Here is a 20,858-nt window from a genome sequence, read left to right on the forward strand (position 1 = left end):
CATCCACATTTTGGGTAGCCAGACGAGTCCTTTTTTCGGTTAATATTGAACCAGCAGCACTGAATACTCTTTCTGATAGCACACTAGCTGCAGGGCAAGCAAGCTCCTGCAACGCATATTCTGCCAATTCAGGCCAGGTGTCTAATTTGGATGCCCAGTAATCAAATGGGAATGACGGTTGAGGGAGAACATCAATAAGGGCTGAAAAATAGTTAGTAACCATACTGGACAAATGTTGTCTCCTGTCACTTTGAATAGATGCTCCAGTACCTGTCCTGTCTGCGGTCATTGCGAAATCACTCCACAACCTGGTCAGAAAACCCCTCTGTCCAACGCCACTTCTGATCTGTGCACCTCTAACACCTCTGCCCTGTAGCCCCCTGCAGCTCGTGTGAGAACCATCACCGGCGCTGTGTGCTGGGAATGCCTGAATCAAACGGTCTACAAGAGTAGCTTGTTTGGTTACTAATATTTGTTCGAGGTTCTCATGTGGCATAATATTTTGCAATTTGCCTTTATAGCGAGGGTCAAGGATGCAGGCCAACCAGTAATCGTCATCGCTCATCATTTTAATAATGCGTGGGTCCTTTTTGAGGATACATAAGGCATAATCCGCCATGTGGGCCAAAGTTCCAGTTGGCAAATCTGCGGTTGTGCTGGTTTGAGGGGCAGTTACAGGCAAATCTACGTCACTTGTCTCCCTTACAAAAACAGAACCCGGCCTTGCAACGCCACTAATTTCTGTTGGCCCAGGAGAAGCTTCCTCAGTAAAAAAGTACTCATCCCCATCATCCTCCTCGTCCTCCTCCTCCTCTTCGCCCGCTACCGCGTCCTCTACACGGCCCTGACCAGACAATGGCTGACTGTCATGAAGGCTTTCCTCTTCCTCGGCTGCAGACGCCTGCTCCTTTATGTGTGTCAATCTTTGCATCAGCAGACGCATTAGGGGGATGCTCATGCTTATTATTGCGTTGTCTGCACTAACCAGCCATGTGCATTCCTCAAAACACTGAAGGACTTGACACAGGTCTTGTAGCTTCGACCACTGCACACCTGACAACTCCATGTCTGCCATCCAACTGCCTGCCCGTGTATCCTCCCACAAATAGATAACAGCACGCCTCTGTTCGCACACTCTCTGAAGCATGTGCAGTGTGGAGTTCCACCTTGTTGCAACGTCGATGATTAGGCGATGCTGAGGAAGGTTCAAAGAACGCTGATAGTTCTGCATACGGCTGGAGTGTACAGGCGAACGGCGGATATGCGAGCAAAGTCTGCGCACTTTGAGGAGCAGGTCGGGTAACCCCGGATAACTTTTCAGGAAGCACTGCACCACCAGGTTTAAGGTGTGAGCCAGGCAAGGAATGTGTTTCAGTTGGGAAAGGGCTATGGCAGCCATGAAATTCCTTCCGTTATCACTCACTTCCTTGCCTGCCTCAAGATGTACAGTGCCCAGCCATGACTGAGTTTCTTTCTGCAAGAACTCGGACAGAACTTCCGCGGTGTGTCTGTTGTCGCCCAAACACTTCATTGCCAATACAGCCTGCTGACGCTTGCCACTAGCTGTCCCATAATGGCACACCTGGTGTGCAACAGTGGCAGCTGCAGATGGAGTGGATGTGCGACTGCGGTCTGTGGACGAGCTCTCGCTTCTGCAGGAGGAGGAGGAAGAGGAGGAGGGGGGGCGAACGCCTACAGCCAACACTTTCCTTGACCGTGGGCTAGGCAGAACTGTCCCAATATTGCTGTCCCCTGTGGAGCCTGCATCCACCACATTCACCCAGTGTGCCGTGATGGACACGTAATGTCCCTGGCCATGCCTACTGGTCCATGCATCTGTTGTCAGGTGCACCTTTGTAGTCACAGACTGCCTGAGTGCATGGACGATGCGGTCTTTAACATGCTGTTGGAGGGCTGGGATGGCTTTTCTAGAAAAGAAGTGCCGACTGGGTAGCTCGTAGCGTGGTACAGCGTACTCCATCAGCGCTTTGAAAGCTTCGCTTTCAACTAACCGGTAGGGCATCATCTCTAATGAGATTAGTCTAGCAATGTGGGCGTTCAAACCCTGTGTACGCGGATGCGAGGATGAGTACTTCCTTTTCCTAACAAGAGTCTCATGTAGGGTGAGCTGGACTGGAGAGCTGGAGATCGTGGAACTAGCGGTGGTGCCGGTGGACATGGGTGAGTGAGAGAGGGTTGGAGATGGTATTCTTGCCGGTGCCCTACATGCAGTGTTTCCTACTACGAACCTGGTGATTCCCTGACTGCTTTGGCCTGGCGACGAAAGCTGCACAGATACTGCAGGTGGTGTGGGAAATGGTCGGCTTACAGGGAGGGAAGGGATGTAGCATTGCTGACTAGCTTCATTGGCCGAGGGTGCTGCAACCTTTAGGGACGTTTGGTAGTTAGTCCAGGCTTGCAAATGCATGGTGGATAAATGTCTATGCATGCAACTTGTATTTAGACTTTTAAGATTCTGACCTCTGCTTAAGGTAGTTGAACATTTTTGACAGATGACTTTGCGCTGATCATTTGGATGTTGTTTAAAAAAATGCCAGACTGCACTCTTTCTACTATCGGATACCTTTTCAGGCATTGCAGACTGAGCTTCTTTAACCGGATGGCCACGCTGTCCTCCAACTGGTTTAGGTTTTGCCACGCGTTTTTGGCCAGATACGGGCCCGGTAGATGGAACCTGTTGTGATGTTGATGCCTGCTGCGGCTCCTCCTCCTCCGCTTCAGAACTACTGCCGCCTGCACCCTGTTCCCCCAATGGCTGCCAATCGGGGTCCACAACTGGGTCATCTATGACCTCCTCTTCTATGTTGTGTGCAACTTCGTCTGTGTCACCGTGTAAGCCGGTGGTATTGCGTTCGTGACGGAGCACCATAGTCTCCGCTGGTTTTGATTCTGCCTCAGTACACTGCGAGGGCAATGTTCTGGTCTGAGTCAAAGGAACAGCATAGTAATCTGGCTGTGGCTGTGCATCTGTGCACTCCATGTCCGATTCAACTTCTAATGGGCATAGCCTGTTAACTGTTTCACTGTGTAACCCAGGAACGGTATGTGTAAAGAGCTCCATGGAGTAACCTGTTGTGTCGACTGACGCATCCTTCACTGTTGTTTTTAGTGAAGGACACAAGGAAGCGACTTGTTCCTGACCGGGAGCATCCACTGACGATGCACTGCTCTGACATTTGGCACTTTCCGAGGAGGAGGCGAAAGAGTTAGAGGCAGAGTCAGCAATGAAAGCCAATATTTGTTCCTCCTGCTCCGGCTTCAAAAGTGGTTTTCCTACTCCCAGAAAAGAGAGCGTTTGAGGCCTTGTGTAGCCAGACAACGAACCTGGCTCAACAACTCGAGACTTAGGTGCTGCACTGCTTTTACCACGACCACCTGATTCTCCACCACCACTACCATCATTACCAGCTGACAATGACCGTCCATGGCCACGACCTCTTCCACTAGACTTCCTCATTGTTTGCAAAACGTAACCAAAGTAACGCTATTTGTTACTGTAAAACAACTTATCAGGTGAACTCAAACTTCTGTAGGATTTATATATACCTTTATAGGTGCCTGACACTGAAAGGAAAATCAGGCCCAATGTTACACACTAGGTTTTCTGTGCCCCAATAATTTAAGACAGATGGCACACACAGGACCAGCACTCAAGCAGAAATGGCAATCTTAATCTCCGACTATTTTATTATTTTTTTCTGGTACAATGTACCCAAAAAAAAAAAAAAAAAAAGGCCAAGTATTACACAGTGTTTTCGGTGCCACACAATGACAGACAGATGCCACACACAGCAATGGCACGGAGGCAGACTTGCCAATATTTATCTCCCACTAATTTTTTTTTTTTGGAAAAGGGAGAATTTAGCAAAAAAAAAAAATGGCCAAGTATTACACAGTGTTTTCGGTGGCACACAATGAGAGACAGATACCACACACAGCAATGGCACGGAGGCAGACTTGCCAATATTTATCTCCCACTAATTTTTTTTTTGGAAAAGGGAGAATGTACCCAAAAAAAGAAAAAAAATGGTCAAGTATTACACAGTGTTTTCGGTGGCACACAATGAGAGACAGATACCACACACAGCAATGGCACGGAGGCAGACTTGCCAATATTTATCTCCCACTAATTTTTTTTTTGGAAAAGGGAGAATGTACCCCAAAAAAGAAAAAAAAATGGCCAAGTATTACACAGTGTTTTCGGTGCCACACAATGACAGACAGATGCCACACACAGCAATGGCACGGAGGCAGACTTGCCAATATTTATCTCCCACTAATTTTTTTTTTGGAAAAGGGAGAATTTAGCAAAAAAAAAAAAATGGCCAAGTATTACACAGTGTTTTCGGTGGCACACAATGAGAGACAGATACCGCACACAGCAATGGCACGGAGGCAGACTTGCCAATATTTATCTCCCACTAATTTTTTTTTTGGAAAAGGGAGAATGTACCCAAAAAAAGAAAAAAAATGGCCAAGTATTACACAGTGTTTTCGGTGCCACACAATGGCAGACAGATGCCACACACAGCAATGGCACGGAGGCAGACTTGCCAATATTTATCTCCCACTAATTTTTTGGGGGGGAAAAGGGAGAATTTAGCAAAAAAAAAAAAATGGCCAAGTATTACACAGTGTTTTCGGTGGCACACAATGAGAGACAGATACCACACACAGCAATGGCACGGAGGCAGACTTGCCAATATTTATCTCCCACTAATTTTTTTTTTGGAAAAGGGAGAATGTACCCCCCCCCAAAAAAAAAATGGCCAAGTATTACACAGTGTTTTCGGTGCCACACAATGACAGACAGATGCCACACACAGCAATGGCACGGAGGCAGACTTGCCAATATTTATCTCCCACTAATTTTTTTTTGGAAAAGGGAGAATGTACCCAAAAAAAGAAAAAAATGGCCAAGTATTACACAGTGTTTTCGGTGCCACACAATGACAGACAGATGCCACACACAGCAATGGCACGGAGGCAGACTTGCCAATATTTATCTCCCACTAATTTTTTTTTTTGGAAAAGGGAGAATTTAGCAAAAAAAAAAAAAAATGGCCAAGTATTACACAGTGTTTTCGGTGGCACACAATGAGAGACAGATACCACACACAGCAATGGCAGGGAGGCAGACTTGCCAATATTTATCTCCCACTAATTTTTTTTTGGAAAAGGGAGAATGTACCCCCCCCAAAAAAAAAATGGCCAAGTGTTACACAGTGTTTTCGGTGCCACACAATGAGAGACAGATTCCACACACAGCAATGGCACGGAGGCAGACTTGCCAATATTTATCTCCCACTAATTTTTTTTTTTGAAAAGGGAGAATGTACCCAAAAAAAGAAAAAAATGGCCAAGTATTACACAGTGTTTTCGGTGCCACACAATGACAGACAGATGCCACACACAGCAATGGCACGGAGGCAGACTTGCCAATATTTATCTCCCACTAATTTATTTTTTTTGGAAAAGGGAGAATTTAGCAAAAAAAAAAAAAAATGGCCAAGTATTACACAGTGTTTTCGGTGGCACACAATGAGAGACAGATACCACACACAGCAATGGCACGGAGGCAGACTTGCCAATATTTATCTCCCACTAATTTTTTTTTTGGAAAAGGGAGAATGTACCAAAAAAAAAAAAAAAAAAAAAAATGGCCAAGTATTACACAGTGTTTTCGGTGCCACACAATGAGAGACAGATGCCACACACAGCAATGGCACGGAGGCAGACTTGCCAATATTTATCTCCCACTAATTTTTTTTTGGGAAAAGGGAGAATGTACCCCCCCCCAAAAAAAAATGGCCAAGTATTACACAGTGTTTTCGGTGGCACACAATGACAGACAGATGCCACACACAGCAATGGCACGGAGGCAGACTTGCCAATATTTATCTCCCTGCAGTTATCTCAGAAAAGTATGGCAGGCAGCTATAAAAAGGACTGCTGCACACAAAAGTGTGGACAAACACACAAGATAGCTGTGCAGAAAGGAAGGAAAAACAGGATTTGTGCTTTGAAAAAAGCAGTTGGTTTGCACAGCGGCGTACACACAGGCACAGCAACGCAGCTATCAGGGTCAGGGAGCCTTCTAAGGCAGCCCAATGAGCGACAGCGCTGAGGAAAAAAAAATGTAGCTTCCACTGTCCCTGCAATCAAAAGGTGGTGTTGGACAGTGGAAATCGCTACAGCACAAGCGGTTTGTAGCTTTATGTACCCTGCCTATCACTATCCCTGCTTCCGAAGAAGCTGCAGCAACCTCTCCCTACGCTCAGATCAGCAGCAGTAAGATGGCGGTCGGCGGGAACGCCCCTTTATAGCCCCTGTGACGCCGCAGAAAGCAAGCCAATCACTGCAATGCCCTTCTCTAAGATGGTGGGGACTGAGAACTATGTCATCACGCTGCCCACACTCTGCGTCCACCTTCATTGGCTGAGAAATGGCGCTTTTAGCGTCATTGAAATGCGACTTTGGCGCGAAAGTCGCGTACCGCATGGCAGACCCCACACAGGGATCGGCTCGGTTTCATGAGACGCCGACTTTGCCAAAAGTCGGCAACTTATGAAAATGAACGATCCGTTTCGCTCAACCCTAGTCTAGATGTTAAACACTAAGGTGAGCTGGTTAGGCTCGGTATTAAACAACATATGTGTTTGTTTCCCTTTAAATACACCCTCCTTTTCAGTTACTGGTACATGACATGTATTACAATCTAAGCAGCAAGGTGAAGCTAAGGGTTCCTTTGGTTTTACACCCCAGGTGACAATCTGATCCACTTGCTGCTTTCATAACACTATTTCATGAAAAGAAAGGAAAGGCCTTTGGCACAGTTTAGTCTAAAGATGCCAGTCACTAGTGTCACTGGTCTATGCTATGTATCTGGTGCATACAAAGTGGAGTGAGGTGTTCTTTCCTTGGCTTTATTTGCAGTTTGGCATAAAGACACTAGTCTATGTTTTAATATATAGTATGTTCAATGAGATATGAATATCATATTCCTCTAAAGCGTAACATGTTTAGATGGCATATAATTGCCTTTATTGAAAATAATCAATGCAAATAATCACAGCTGATACTTATGATAAATAAATCATATTAACCCCTTTCTGACATCTGACGTACTATCCCGTTGAGGTGGGGTGGGCCCGTATGACCACCGACGGGAAAGTACATCATATGCGATCGGCCGCACTCACGGGGGGAGCGCGGCCGATCGCGGCCGGGTGTCAGCTGACTATTGCAGCTGACATCCGGCACTATGTGTCAGGAGCGGTCATGGACCACCCCCAGCACATTAACCCCCGGCACACTGTGATCAAACATGACCGCAGTGTACCGGCGGTACAGGGAAGCATCGCGCAGGGAGGGGGCACCCTGTGTGCTTCCCTGAGACGATCGATACAAGGCGATGTACTCACCTTGTACTGAGCATCTCCTCCCTGCAGTCCCCGGATTCAAAATGGCCGCGGGGCTGCATCCGGGTCCACAGCAGGTGCTGGTAAGCCTGTACGGCTGTATGTCAGATCGCTGATGTGACAGAGTGCTGTACAAACTGTCAGATCAGCGATCTGTGATGTCCTCCCCTGGGACAAAGTAAAAAGTAAAAAAAAAAATTTCCACATGTGTAAAAAAAAAATAAAAAAAAATTCCTAAATAAAGAAAAAAGTAATCTTGTCCCGCAAAAAACAAGCTGCCAAACAGCATCATAAGCAAAAAAATAAAAAAGTTATAGTCCTCAGAATAAGGCGATGCCAAAATAATTATTTTTTCTATAAAATAGCTTTTATCGTATAAAAGTGGCAAAACATAAAAAATGATATAAGTGAGATATCACTGTAGTCGTACTGACCCGAAGAATAAAACTGCTTTATCAATTTTACCAAACGTGGAATGGTATAAACGCCTCCCCCAAAAGAAATTCATGAATAGCTGGTTTTTGGTCATTCTGCCTCACAAAAATCGGAATAAAAAGTGATCAAAGACTGTCACATGTCCGAAAATGTTACCAATAAAAACGTCAACTCGTCCCGCAAAAAACAAGATCTCACATGACTCTGTGGACCAAAATATGGAAAAATTATAGGTCTCATGTGGAGACGCAAAAACTTTTTTGCTATAAAAAGCGTCTTTTAGTGTATGACAGCTGCCAATCATAAAAATCTGATATAAAAACGCTATAAAAGTAAATCAATCCCCCCTTCATCACCCCCTTAGTTAGGGAAAAATAATAAAATAAAAGAAATGTATTTATTTCGATTTTCCCATTAGGGTTAGGGTTAGTGCTAGGGTTAGGGCTATGGTTAGGGTTAGGGTTAGGGTTAGGGTTAGGGCTAGGGTTAGGGCTAGGGTTGGGGCTAGGGTTGGAGCTAAAGTTAGGGTTGGGGATAAAGTTAGGGTTAGGGTTGAGGCTAAAGTTAGGGTTTGGGCTAAAGTTAGGGTTAGGGTTTGGATTACATTTATGGTGGAGATTAGAGTTAGGGGTGTGTCAGGGTTAGGGGTGTGCTTAGGGTTACCGTTGGGATTAGGGTTAGGGGTGTGTTTAGATTAGGGTTTCAGGTAGAATTGGGGAGTTTCCACTGTTCAGGCACATCAGGGGCTCTCCAAACGCGACATGGCGTCCGATCTCAATTCCAGCCAATTCTGCGTTGAAAAAGTAAAACAGTGCTCCTTCCCTTCCGAGCACTCCTGTGCGCCCAAACAGGGGTTTACCCCAACATTTGGGGTATCCGCGTACTCGGGACAAATTGGACAACAAGTTTTGGGGTCAAAGTTCTCTTGTTATCCTTGGGAAAATAAAAATTTGGGGGGCTCAAAATCATTTTTGTGGGAAAAAAAGATTTTTTATTTTCATGGCTCTGCGTTGTAAACTGTAGTGAAACACTTGGGGGTTCAAAGTTCTCACAACACATCTAGATAAGTTCCTTGGGAGGTCTAGTTTCCAATATGGGGTCACTTGTGGGGGGTTTCTACTGGGTACATCAGGGGCTCTGCAAATGCAACGTGACGCCTGCAGACCAATCCATCTAAGTCTGCATTCCAAATGGCGCTCCTTCCCTTCCGAGCTCTGCCATGCACCCAAACAGTGGTTCCCCCCACATATGGGGTATCAGTGTACTCAGGACAAATTGGTCAACAACTATTAGGGTCTAATTTATCCTGTTACCCTTGTGAAAATACAAAACTGGGGACTAAAAAACCATTTTTGTGAAAAAAAAAGAATTTTTACTTTCACGGCTCTTTGTTATAAACTGTAGTGAAACACTTGGGGGTTCTAAGCTCTCAAAACACATCTAGATAAGTTCCTTAGGGGGTCTACTTTCCAAAATGGTGTCACTTGTGGGGGGTTTCAATATTTAGGCACATCAGGGGCTCTCCAAACGCGAAATGGTGTTCCATCTCAATTCCAGTCAATTTTGCATTGAAAAGTCAAATGGCGCTCCTTTCCTTCCGAGCTCTGCCATGCGCCCAAACAGTGGTTTACCCCCACATATGGGGTATCAGCGTACTCAGGACAAATTGTACAACAAGTTTTGGTGTCCATTTTCTCCTGTTACCCTTAGTAAAATAAAACAAATTGGAGCTGAAATAAATTTTGTGTGAAAAAAGTTAAATGTTCATTTTTATTTAAACATTCCAAAAATTCCTGTGAAACACCTGAAGGGTTAATAAATGTGGTTTTGAGCACCATGTGGGGTGCAGTTTTCAGAATGGTGTCACACTTGGGTATTTTCTATCATATAGACCCCTCAAAATGACTTCAAATGAGATGTGGTCCCTAAAAAAAAAATGATGATGTAAAAATGAGAAATTTTTGGTCAAATTTTAACCCTTATAACTCCCTAACAAAAAAACTTTTGGTTCCAAAATTGTGCTGATGTAAAGTAGAGATGTGGGAAATGTTACTTATTAAGTATTTTGCGTGACATATCTCTGTGATTTAAGGGCATAAAAATTCAAAGTTGGAAAATTGCGAAATTTTCAAAATTTTCACCAAATTTCCATTTTTTCACAAATAAAAGCAATTTATATCGAATAAATTTTACCACTGCCATGAAGTACAATATCTCACGAGAAAATAGTGTCAGAATCGCCAAGATCCGTTGAAGCGTTCCAGAGTTATAACCTCATAAAGGGACAGTGGTCAAAATTGTAAAAATTGGCCTGGTCATTAACGTGCAAACCACCCTTGGGGGTAAAGGGGTTAAGAATGTTATTCATACACCACTGACACATTCCACAGCACATACAGATCAATGTCCAACTGAGCTGCAGCACTAACAGTCCTCTACTTAGACCAACAGCCTTTTTGTGTATAGGTTTTTAAGGTACTTGCGCTGAATGCCACCACAGATAGGTTGCGCTGGCTTGACCTATTTAAGTGTGTGAGTGGTTGACACACTCAGCTTCTCAAGGTAGACACAGGAATGTTTCTCGTAGTAAATCACTTGCTGGTTTATTATAGACAGCATAGACCATAGCAGGGTTCAGCAAAATAAGCAGAACTTTCTGGCATAACAGTACAACAAAAAATGATAACATGTGACAAAGTCCATTTGTCTGAGGGATTCACCTGCTCAGACCACCAGGTGTATTCGGCTTCATCTGGAGCCACCATTTGGGGACTTGCTCTCTCAATCCACAAAACACACTGACTCTCAAGTCAAGCTATTTAGTAACCAAGACCATTTGATAATTACATGACCGTGACATCATCTCAGATCCTGTCAGTACACCTCGCGGTGTCGACTCTACAGGTGGAGATATGGTGGGCACCCTTCCACCCACTCTATGGATGCCCACATAATACAAGCCCATGTCTACAACTTTAATTTCATCCTCTCAACACGTAGTGTGCTTGAGGAAAATACCCTGGCTTCACATCACTGACACCATTACGTGCAGTGACACATATCTCTCCTCATACACTGTGCGAGTGATCCTGTCACAAGTGAAGCAGCTTTGCTCTGTAAGCATGGGATACCTGCCATGATGTTCTGTCATTCCAATATTTGTAGGGAACCCCAGGCAGCATGAAACAGGGACATCTACTGTATGTTTTACTCTAGAACAATGCAACATTTGGAGAAAATGTAGTTTAAAAATAGGCTATTAAAGAGGAGACTAGTCATCTGAGTGGCTTCTTCCCAGCTAGCCATACTCAAATATATAACAAGCCAAGACTGTCAGGGAGAAACCAAAGGGGAGCAGCCCATATGTCTAGTCTGACTAGCCCAGATAACTAGTCTTCCATGTTTCTGGCTCAGTCTTAAATTATGTATAGAATATAGACAGGGAGTGTGTCTCTTTCTCATGCTTCCCATTCTTCTGGCAGCATGAATTTCCTGGCTGTTCGTGTCTATTAGCTTATTACATTTTTTTTCTGGTTCCTGGCAAACCCATCTTATAATCTGTCAGATAAGCAATAAAAAAGCATCAGGAGCCAAAATATTTTTGAAAAATCTGTTCATATTTATGAGTTTGCATTTTACCCCAAGCATGTTTTCTTTTTAATAAACATTTGTGGCTATTCTAGCCATGAGAATGCACCATTACAATTTATTATGATTTTTGGTATTATAAAGAATGCTCTAAATGTAAATGAACAGGACTAAATGAAGGTTGTTCTCAGACATTTTAGCAAGTTGGCATCAGTTTGGGTTTGCTGGGTTCATAGCTATGAGAAGTGTTGTTTAAATTTATAGAATAAAGTAAGATTTAGCTACAATAAGTTCCTTCAGCAACACACAAAAAGCCTGTTAGTGAAGGTAGACTGCTGTCCGCAATGTAGGTCATTTAGTCATTGAGCTGTAGGTACAGTGGAATATGTTGGAGCTATATAAATACAATTCATTATTATTATTATTATTATTATCAGCTGTGAATATATGCCCATTGTATGCAAAATACCGTAGGCAGTTAGATATAATCTAAACATTTTACACTAGAAAGGTAAGTTATATTCATATCTAATTGAACATGTTGTAAATTAAACAACTGAGTAATGTCTTTATGCCAAACTGCAGTGCACAGGTGACTCCTCCCTTTATTGCACATACACCAGATGCGATGGGCGGTGGCTTGTGTTGACTTGTCCAGCCTGTGCGACATTGGTCAAGCCAGGAGTGGGCCCAGCCAGCTTTACTATTCGAAAGAAGGACTCCACCCATATGACCCATATGAGGTTCGCGTTCGACCGAACATTAGTCCATAGTTCGGTTCAAGTACCAGAACTGTACCCGGACTTGGCCTGGACCTGAACCCCATAGAAATCAAAGAGGATCTGAAGTTTTGGAGCTGGAAAATCATTCTCTCTCCCGAACTGAAAAAATAATGGATTTCCAGGAGAAGTCCATGTTTGGAGTTAAGCACCAGTCACTGGATGTCTGGTATGAACTATGAATTTAACAGCTTGGATTTGCTCATTGCTACTTGCTACCAATCACATGAGATAACTGTCATGCTGCACCAATTATGCTACACATTTTCAAAGACATTGTACATGTCTTGCCCCATATTATGTCACAGATTTCTGCTATGACAAATCCACTGTGTTTGAATCTACCCTAGTATATTAAAACTGTATGCAATATCTTACATCTGATTGATATGAACCTCATCAGCTTTACCAATTAACCAGATTTTGGAAATTATTCACTTTCTATGAGTATTCAGGAAAGGCTGGTCAAATGTATTGACCACAAAGCCCTATTAGCTACCTTCTACCAATAACATCTATTGTAATAAAAGTGAAGTAGCCTTACAATATAAAATATGTAACTTAATAATTTTGTGTTTCATGTTCCCAACAGATAAAAAAAATGTAATTTATGGCTAAATCTTTGTCAGCTGGGCATAAAGATTAATACAAATATTAAATAGTTAAATCATTTTACATTGCATTACTGCCATCATTGCAATACTAAAAAGTTTGTGCAAATTTTGATTAAAATGTGTAAGTCTATTTGCAATGACCAGGCATATAAAGTCACCTTGTCTTTGCATATAGTCTCAGTTTAATCAAAATGTGTACAAAGCACCTCACTTTTAATGTACAGGTAATATGACAGTAATGTAATGTAAATTTATTTAAATATTCTTTTCCTGCATATAAAACTTAGCACTCACTGTTGGCTTCCGCACTTTTGTGTTTTTTTACTTATGTTGTTAAATTACTTAATATTAGCATCTACAAATATATGTACCTTTCTTTTGTGGTGCTTTTTACTTTGCAGGTAGGGTGCTGGAATTTACATAGTGCATTCTTGACATTCATTTTAGTAAAAATCAGGATACATTATCAATTGAGAAAAAATACTTAAATAAGTTTAAAAGATTATTAAAAGTGAGACTTGAGAAAAGAGTGCCACTAACACCCAATGCCTAAAGTTTTAAGAGTTATAAGCTGTGCGGGATGAGACATGGCAAGTGCTCGAGCTTCCTTGCATACTGCTCTGTCATTCTCCAGAAAATAACACTGCATGCTGCATTATTTTTTTAAGTCAAATATGATTGAATTCACAATGGCAGAATCCCAAGTAGATGTGAGCTCTGCCTAGAATAAGATTAGGTGTAAGTTTAAGAGACTCCTCCAAAAGTTAGGGACATAAAGGGTAATGTTTCTCCATGTGGAGAGTGACATGCCAAGTCTGCCACACTAGTATGAGGAGACTCAAACACCTTGCATGCCCCTCTGGGAAATTAAATATGCAAATTGGAAGATAACTTGATCTTTCGTGCCACCTATTAGAAGTAGCAATCCTACAAGACAATATTGACCCTTTAATAAGCCTTGCAATATGACATAGGATAAAAGCCAAATCAGAGTTTCAATTTGCCCACACAGTGTTTCTGGTTATTGCCCCCTCGACAGTGCAAAGTATGGAATCTGATTTGGCTAAATGAGAGGCTAATACTGGGATCTGAGGGGTAAGGTTTCTCCTTGTGGAGAGTGACATACCTGTCCTGACACACTAGTATGAGAAGACTTAAACGTCGGGGGTAAAACGTGGATTTAAACTGCGCTGCTGAATAATTCAAGGTCCAAATATGTAGCCATTAGATCGTGGATTTATTCAACGTTTTTCAAAGTACAAGACTTCTTCATCAAATCAAAAATCATGGCACTCCCCTCCTGGAACAGTGGGCTCGGTCCTGCTGCAAAGCCTGTTGAGTGCTAAAGAATTGTCTGATGGCAATGTCCAAAAGGATGCCTACACACAAGAAGCTCATACATAGGACTGCAACCAGGCCTTTCAGGTGCTGTGGATCCTCCTCCACCAACAGCACATGGGGCATTTCCTGCTCCATAGCTGACCACAGGAAAAGCTGATTTGGCCTGAGAGGATGTTTTGTAATGCACAGCCCCTGACCTAAGGAAGGAGATGTGTAGTGGATGTAATCAGGAGGAAAGGGCAGGGTTCGGTGGGGTGGAGATCGAGCCCACTGTTCCAGGAGGGGAGTGCCATGATTTTTGACTTGATAAGTCTACGTTCACATTTGCGGTCTGCGCCGCAGCGTCGCCGCATGCGTCATGTGCCCCTATATTTAACATGGGGGCGCATGGACATGCGTCGCACTTGCGTTTTGCGCCGCATGCGTCCCTGCGGCGCCCGCGTCCGGGCGCAGAGGACGCAACAATTTGCATTTTTGCTGCGTCCAAAATCAATGAAAAAAAGGACGCATGCGGCGCAAAACGCAGCGTTGTGCATGCGTTTTGCTGCATTTTTGTTTGCGTTGTGCGTTGCGGCGCCGACGCTGCGGCGCACAACGCAAATGTGAACTTAGCCTAAAGTAGTCTTGAAACGCATTGAATAAATCCACGATCTAATGGCTACATATTTGGACCTCGAATCATTCAGCAGTGCAGTTTATATCCACGTTTTACCCCCCTTTTTTACCTCTGTTGGCCACGCGTGGATCTGCTGCAGCAGGATATATCTATGAGCCTTTCCTTTGATTCAAATTGGTGAGTAGAATCTGATCTATCTAATCAATTGTATCTCAGATAAGACCCTATTGTGCTCTATTCTCCAGCAGCATGTTTAACACTTAAGGTACCTTCACACGAAATGACTTTGTAATGATATCGCTAGCGATCTGTGACGTTGCAGCGTCCTGGCTAGCGGTATCGTTGTGTTTGACACGCAGCAGCGATCTGGATCCTGCTGTGATGTCGCTGGTCGCTGAATAAAGTTCAGAACTTTATTTGGTCGTCCGATCGCCGTGTATCGTTGTGTTTGACAGCAAAAGCAACGATACCAGCGATATTTTACACTGGTAACCAGGGTAAACATCGGGTTACTAAGCGCAGGGTCTCGCTTAGTAACCCGATGTTTACCCTGGTTACCAGCGTAAAATGTAAAAAAAACAAAAAGTACAAACTTACATGCGTCCCCCGGCGTCCGCTTCCCACACTGACTGAGCGCCGCAAAGTGAAAGTGAAAGCACAGCACAGCGGTGACGTCACCGCTGTGCCCTGCTACTGCCGGCGCTCACACAGTGCAGGAAGCGGACGCCGGGGGACGCATTTAAGTATGTAGTGTTTGTTTTTTTTACATTTTACGCTGGTAACCAGGGTAAACATCGAGTTACTAAGCGCGGCCCTGCGCTTAGCAACCCGATGTTTACCCTGGTTACCCGGGGACCTCGGCATCGTTGGTCGCTGGAGAGCGGTCTGTGTGACAGCTCTCCAGCGACCAAACAGCGACGCTGCAGCGATCGGCATCGTTGTCGCTATCGCTGCAGCGTCGCTCCATGTGAAGGTACCTTTAAACTTCTTGACACCTTAACAAGAGAAAGGAGAGTTACTATATATATTTACACTATATACTACGCAACAAGAGCACAGATAGCATATAGTAGGTAGGTTAGCTAAATATCTGTCTGCATTAAAGCAACATGTAGAACCATGTGGATGCTAACAATACCCAATCTGTCCATTGCTTTTGGGCACAAAGAATGAAAATTTGAGGCATAGAATTTGCTCTTTGGTTGTATAACCTGTGATGTTTTTGTTACTCAAATGCACCTTAGCAGAGTTCATAGATCTCAACAAAGCTCATTGACTTAGGTCCATCAGATATTGATCAGGTATCCTTTTATTTTTGTTTACAGTATGTATTTTTAATTATGCTATAATTTATACTATTCTTGCCAGAAAAAAGAGCAATCTCAATCATTCCAAGATGGAGATCACGTATATGGGTCCTTTCAAGTTTTTTCCAATATCGTCTAGTTAACTTTGATGTTTTCTGTCCAGATATCAGAACAGTTCTATGAATCTATTCAGAAATTTGTTTGTGCCACAACTGGATCATTGACTGCTCATAAAAATAGAATACAAAAGAGCCAGACTGTCCCTTTGAATGGCGTCTGCTTAAAAAAAAGTGTTCTCTCTCCTGTAAAACAAAGGCTTCTGTATGATGCTCTACTTTACAGGCCACATCAGCAATGAATGGGTAAAAGAGCTTTCAGAAGCATCTCAGAGCTTATAAATCAGCTTTGGTTTAAGCTATCCATCTGCTGTCTTGTGGTTCTGTCAGCTCTCAATACAGCATTTCAGTGTATTACGATACACATTATTAAATGTAAACACTAGCTCCTGGATTTATGTGTCCGATGTCCTTGTATTCAGTGTTGTGCATTTAATGTATGCAGCTTTATTTGTATTTACTGCATAATGCACAATAAAACTATTACATTTCTAGCAACATATATACTACAGGTAACATCTCAAAATTAACTAAATTACTTTAGAGAGTAATGTATTAAAAAAGGTAGTGATAAGGTATATAATTGAAATAATCTAGAGAAATAATGAGTAAAAGCGACAAGATTTAACATAATGTAGAATAGGTTCTGTACGTAGACTACTTATAATAGTAAGCCCATTACTGAACTTAATCTTATTCTATTAAGATTGTATATATAAAATACCCTAATTTGATGGATAGCACTCATACCCAATGTCCTATGGGTCTATTCACATATTCAGCATGCCTGATTTGCCTCCGAGAATCCGATGGCACTCACTCATTGAAACATATGAGTCTGCGAAAAAAAAAAAAATTGGACCACACTTGATTTTCGCAGAGTGATATAATGTAGGAGGTTGAAAAACTTTTTTTTTTCTCTCTCCATCTATGAGAAAATTGGATCACACTCGGATAAAACTTAGAAAAATTTTTAATCAGAGTCTGATTAGCATAACTGGACTGTTTTTCTCAGATGAAGAGAAAACGATCGTGTGACCCTAGCCAAAGTCTGGTGGAGGGGTGTGATTAAACTGGTTGGTTGCAAAATGTTTCTTTACAGAAAATGCAGATATGTTTTCCATTATTTTCTATCATGTAAGAATGAGTATAAGGGTATGTGTCCACGTTCAGGAAATGCTGCGTTTTTGATGCTGCGTTTTCCGCAGCGTCAAAAATGCAGCGTCCAGATGTTAAAGCATAGTGGAGGGGATTTCATGAAATCCCGACTCCACTGTGAGTTAAAAAACGCATGCATTTTTGCCGCGAAAATGCAGCATGTTGCTACAATGAGCAAAGCACGCAGGCACACCGCAGGTGACCTGCCAGTGACCTCAGGTGCAGTTTTGGTCAGGATTTTACTTGCATGAAATCCTGACCAAAGCCTGAAGCAAAACTGAACGTGGACACATACCCTTAAATGAACAAACATTTCAGGTTTCCTTGGAGAGTCTTCAAACTCACATGCTTGTGCATTTCTTTGCTCTTGCTGGCACCAATTGAATCCCAAAAACTTCTAACTTGGTGATACAGCTGAATTTATACAAGTAAGCAGTTGCATTAACAATCCTTCATATTCAGTGTTAAAATCTTTAAGCTTACAATGTAAGATTAGTGTTGGCTTTTACATTACATTTCTCAAATGCAAATAAGTAAAGTTAACACAAACATTTTCATGATTAATACATTTTGTTTCCCACTATTTTATTCACAGTGAATGCCACAATTCTACAGACCGGATCAAAGTAAGGGTTTGGGATGAAGATGATGACATAAAATCCAGGGTGAAACAGCACTTTAAGAAAGAATCAGATGACTTCCTTGGGCAAACTATTGTTGATGTGAGAACCCTCAGTGGAGAAATGGATGTCTGGTACAATTTAGGTAAGTGTTCACTTTTACTAGATAAAAAATACAGAATGCTTCTAGTATTTTGTGGTTGTAGTTGTTTTAGAAATCATTGTTGCATTGTTGAGGATGTCTTAAAAAAAATGTATTTCTCAATACATTTCTATACTCTTACTGCTACAATTTTATACATTACCAAAAAAGAGGTTCCAATGGTAGAACAGCCACCTCCAATCAATATCATCAATTCCTAATCACCAGAAAAATAACTAGTGAAATACCGAGGCTAAGACATAAATAAATAAAATAGATATCTTTATTGACACAAAAAATATAAAATTTCACATAAAACAAGACAAGGAAATTTCAAAAAATACGAAATAACTGATGGTCACATGTTTACAAAAAATCCAATGGTCAAAAGGAGTATACAGGTTAAGAGGATATACAAATAAGTCGTCTATTGCCCATTTACATACAATGTACCTCCAGAATATATTACTTTCATTTCATTTAGGGCAAAGCAAAACACCTTTACTGTCCACAGAAAACTCACTTTTAGCCCAGTATCAAGTGCAAAATCCTGTGCAAATATGCTCATTGATTATATCCTATAGCAGCAATAGTAACCGGCACTATATAAAGTGCTCTATGCTGTGCAAGGAAATGCAATCTATAAATGGACCAAGGAGACACTCAATATATCTTAGCCCAGTATAAAGTCCTATGTAAATATGCTCATTAGTTATATCCTATAGCAACAATGATAACCGGCACTATATAAAGTGCTCTGTATTGTGCAAAGGAATGCATATTATAAATGGACCAACGAGGCACTCTGATGGTCGCTTACATGTAAGTAACAATATTCACAGGTTGGGGTACAGGTCCTTTCTTAGCTGCACTGCACTTTACATCTCAGTTCCTTTTTGTCTCGTTGATCCATTCATAATATGCATCCCTTTGCACAGCATAGAGCACTTTGTTTAGTGCCGGTTATTATTGCCATCATTGCTGCCATAGGATACAACTAATGAGCATACTTGCACAGGACTTTGCACCTTATACTGGGCTAAGATATATGGAGTGCCTCGTTGGTCCATTTATAATATGCATTCCTTTGCACAATACAGAGCACTTTATATAGTGCCGGTTATCATTGTTGCTATAGGATATAACTAATGAGCATATTTACATAGGACTTTATACTGGGCTAAGATATATTGAGTGTCTCCTTGGCCATGTTCCTGAAGCCGAGTTCGCATATCGGCTTCAGGAAAATAGCCACGCGCGGCATCCTGCGGCCATTTTCCTGAAGCCCCGGGCAGCAGAGCGCTCCATCTGTGCACACGCGGCCTCAGGAAGATGGACGCCGCCAGCGATAAAGCGGTGAATAGCGCAGATCGCGCTCTTTTTCTTCAGCTGCGCAGTGCATTCCGCTGTTGGGCATGCGCAAACCACTACGCCACCAACGGAAAGATAAGCAAGATCTGGGGAGAAGAAGCGATTTCACCACGCCCATTTTACCAGACCACCTTGATTGACAGGAGAAAACGGCGACTTGGGTAAGGTATTTCGGCAGCATAGGTGGGAAATCAGGGTACACAAAATACACTATTGTCCAGCACAGCTCAGGCCCTATTTAATGGTATTTTTATCTCATACTGAAAAAACGGGGTGACAGGTTCCCTTTAAGAATGCCTTGCCACACTGACATAATGGACAAAGAAAACTGTTCCTCCTTAAGTACTCCTGAAGAATGATTCCTGTTGAAAGAATTGTGGATGAAAACCGTATACCCCAAAAAATGGGGACATGCTAGTAGATTCATGATAATTGTTATTCACAGCAAACTCACAAAAGGAACTAGAGGTAAATAAGCTATCCAATCCTCCTGATTCTCGGTCACAAAGCACCTGAGATATGTTTCAAGAGTGTGGTTCACTCTTTCTGTTTGGCCATTAGACTGTGGATGAAAGGCTGATGAAAATGAAAGATGAATCTCTAAGCGAGCACAAAATGCTTTCCAAAACTTGGAAATAAATTGAGCCCCCGGTAGGAAACACTATCAGATGGAATCCCATGTAATTTCACGCTTTCTTTCATGGGCGTCAATCTGATTAAACCCTGCCCCACTGTCCAAAAAGGCTAAAATAACCACCTTACTTTTGCCAAAATGGATCTTGGCCCATAAAAAGAATTGTGATCTACCCACAGAATAAATATGTATTCCCGCTTTGCTAACCTCCACGTAACCCGGGCTCCTACTTTTTCCAGCCGATTTTTGCAGTTACATATAGATGTACAAGTACCAACAAAAGGACCCTTCACCACAGAAAAGACACACTCCCTCTTTGCGCTGAACTGCAGTAGGACCGGTAAAACGTGTCACCCCCCAAACTGCATGGGTTAGGTAGACTCTGCTCTAGGTTCCATTGACCCCTGAAAATTGAGGACTCTCTTTATGTCTCTGACATAGACGGCGGTCCACTCGGATAGCTAGAGACATGGCCACCTACAGGGAAACCGAAGTCTCATACAGAGGCATTCTTTACCCTCCCAGAAAGCCTCTGACAGAACTGATTACGGAGCGCTAGGTCATTCCACCTAGTATACTTAGACCAACTGTGGAATTCGGAGCAATATTCCTCCGGTATCCCTGCTGCAGCTGATGTAGTTTATATTCAGAAAGAGAAACGCAGTCAGGGTCGTCATAGATAAGAGCCAGGGCAA

The 20,858-nt window shown here is 42.6% G+C and overlaps 1 protein-coding gene across 1 annotated transcript in view; it reads left to right on the forward strand.

Annotated features, from left to right (window-relative positions):
• The window catches only part of UNC13C (unc-13 homolog C), a 1,212,529-nt gene that overhangs the window by 431,847 nt on the left and 759,824 nt on the right, over positions 1-20,858 (forward strand). Inside the window, exon 12 of the mRNA XM_077263773.1 lies at positions 17,992-18,161. Coding sequence (XP_077119888.1) covers positions 17,992-18,161 — 170 coding nt within the window. The remainder of the gene's footprint in view (positions 1-17,991; positions 18,162-20,858) is intronic.

Source organism: Ranitomeya variabilis, chromosome 5 (assembly GCF_051348905.1).
Source record: "Ranitomeya variabilis isolate aRanVar5 chromosome 5, aRanVar5.hap1, whole genome shotgun sequence".
In the NCBI taxonomy this organism is placed as follows: domain Eukaryota; kingdom Metazoa; phylum Chordata; class Amphibia; order Anura; family Dendrobatidae; genus Ranitomeya; species Ranitomeya variabilis.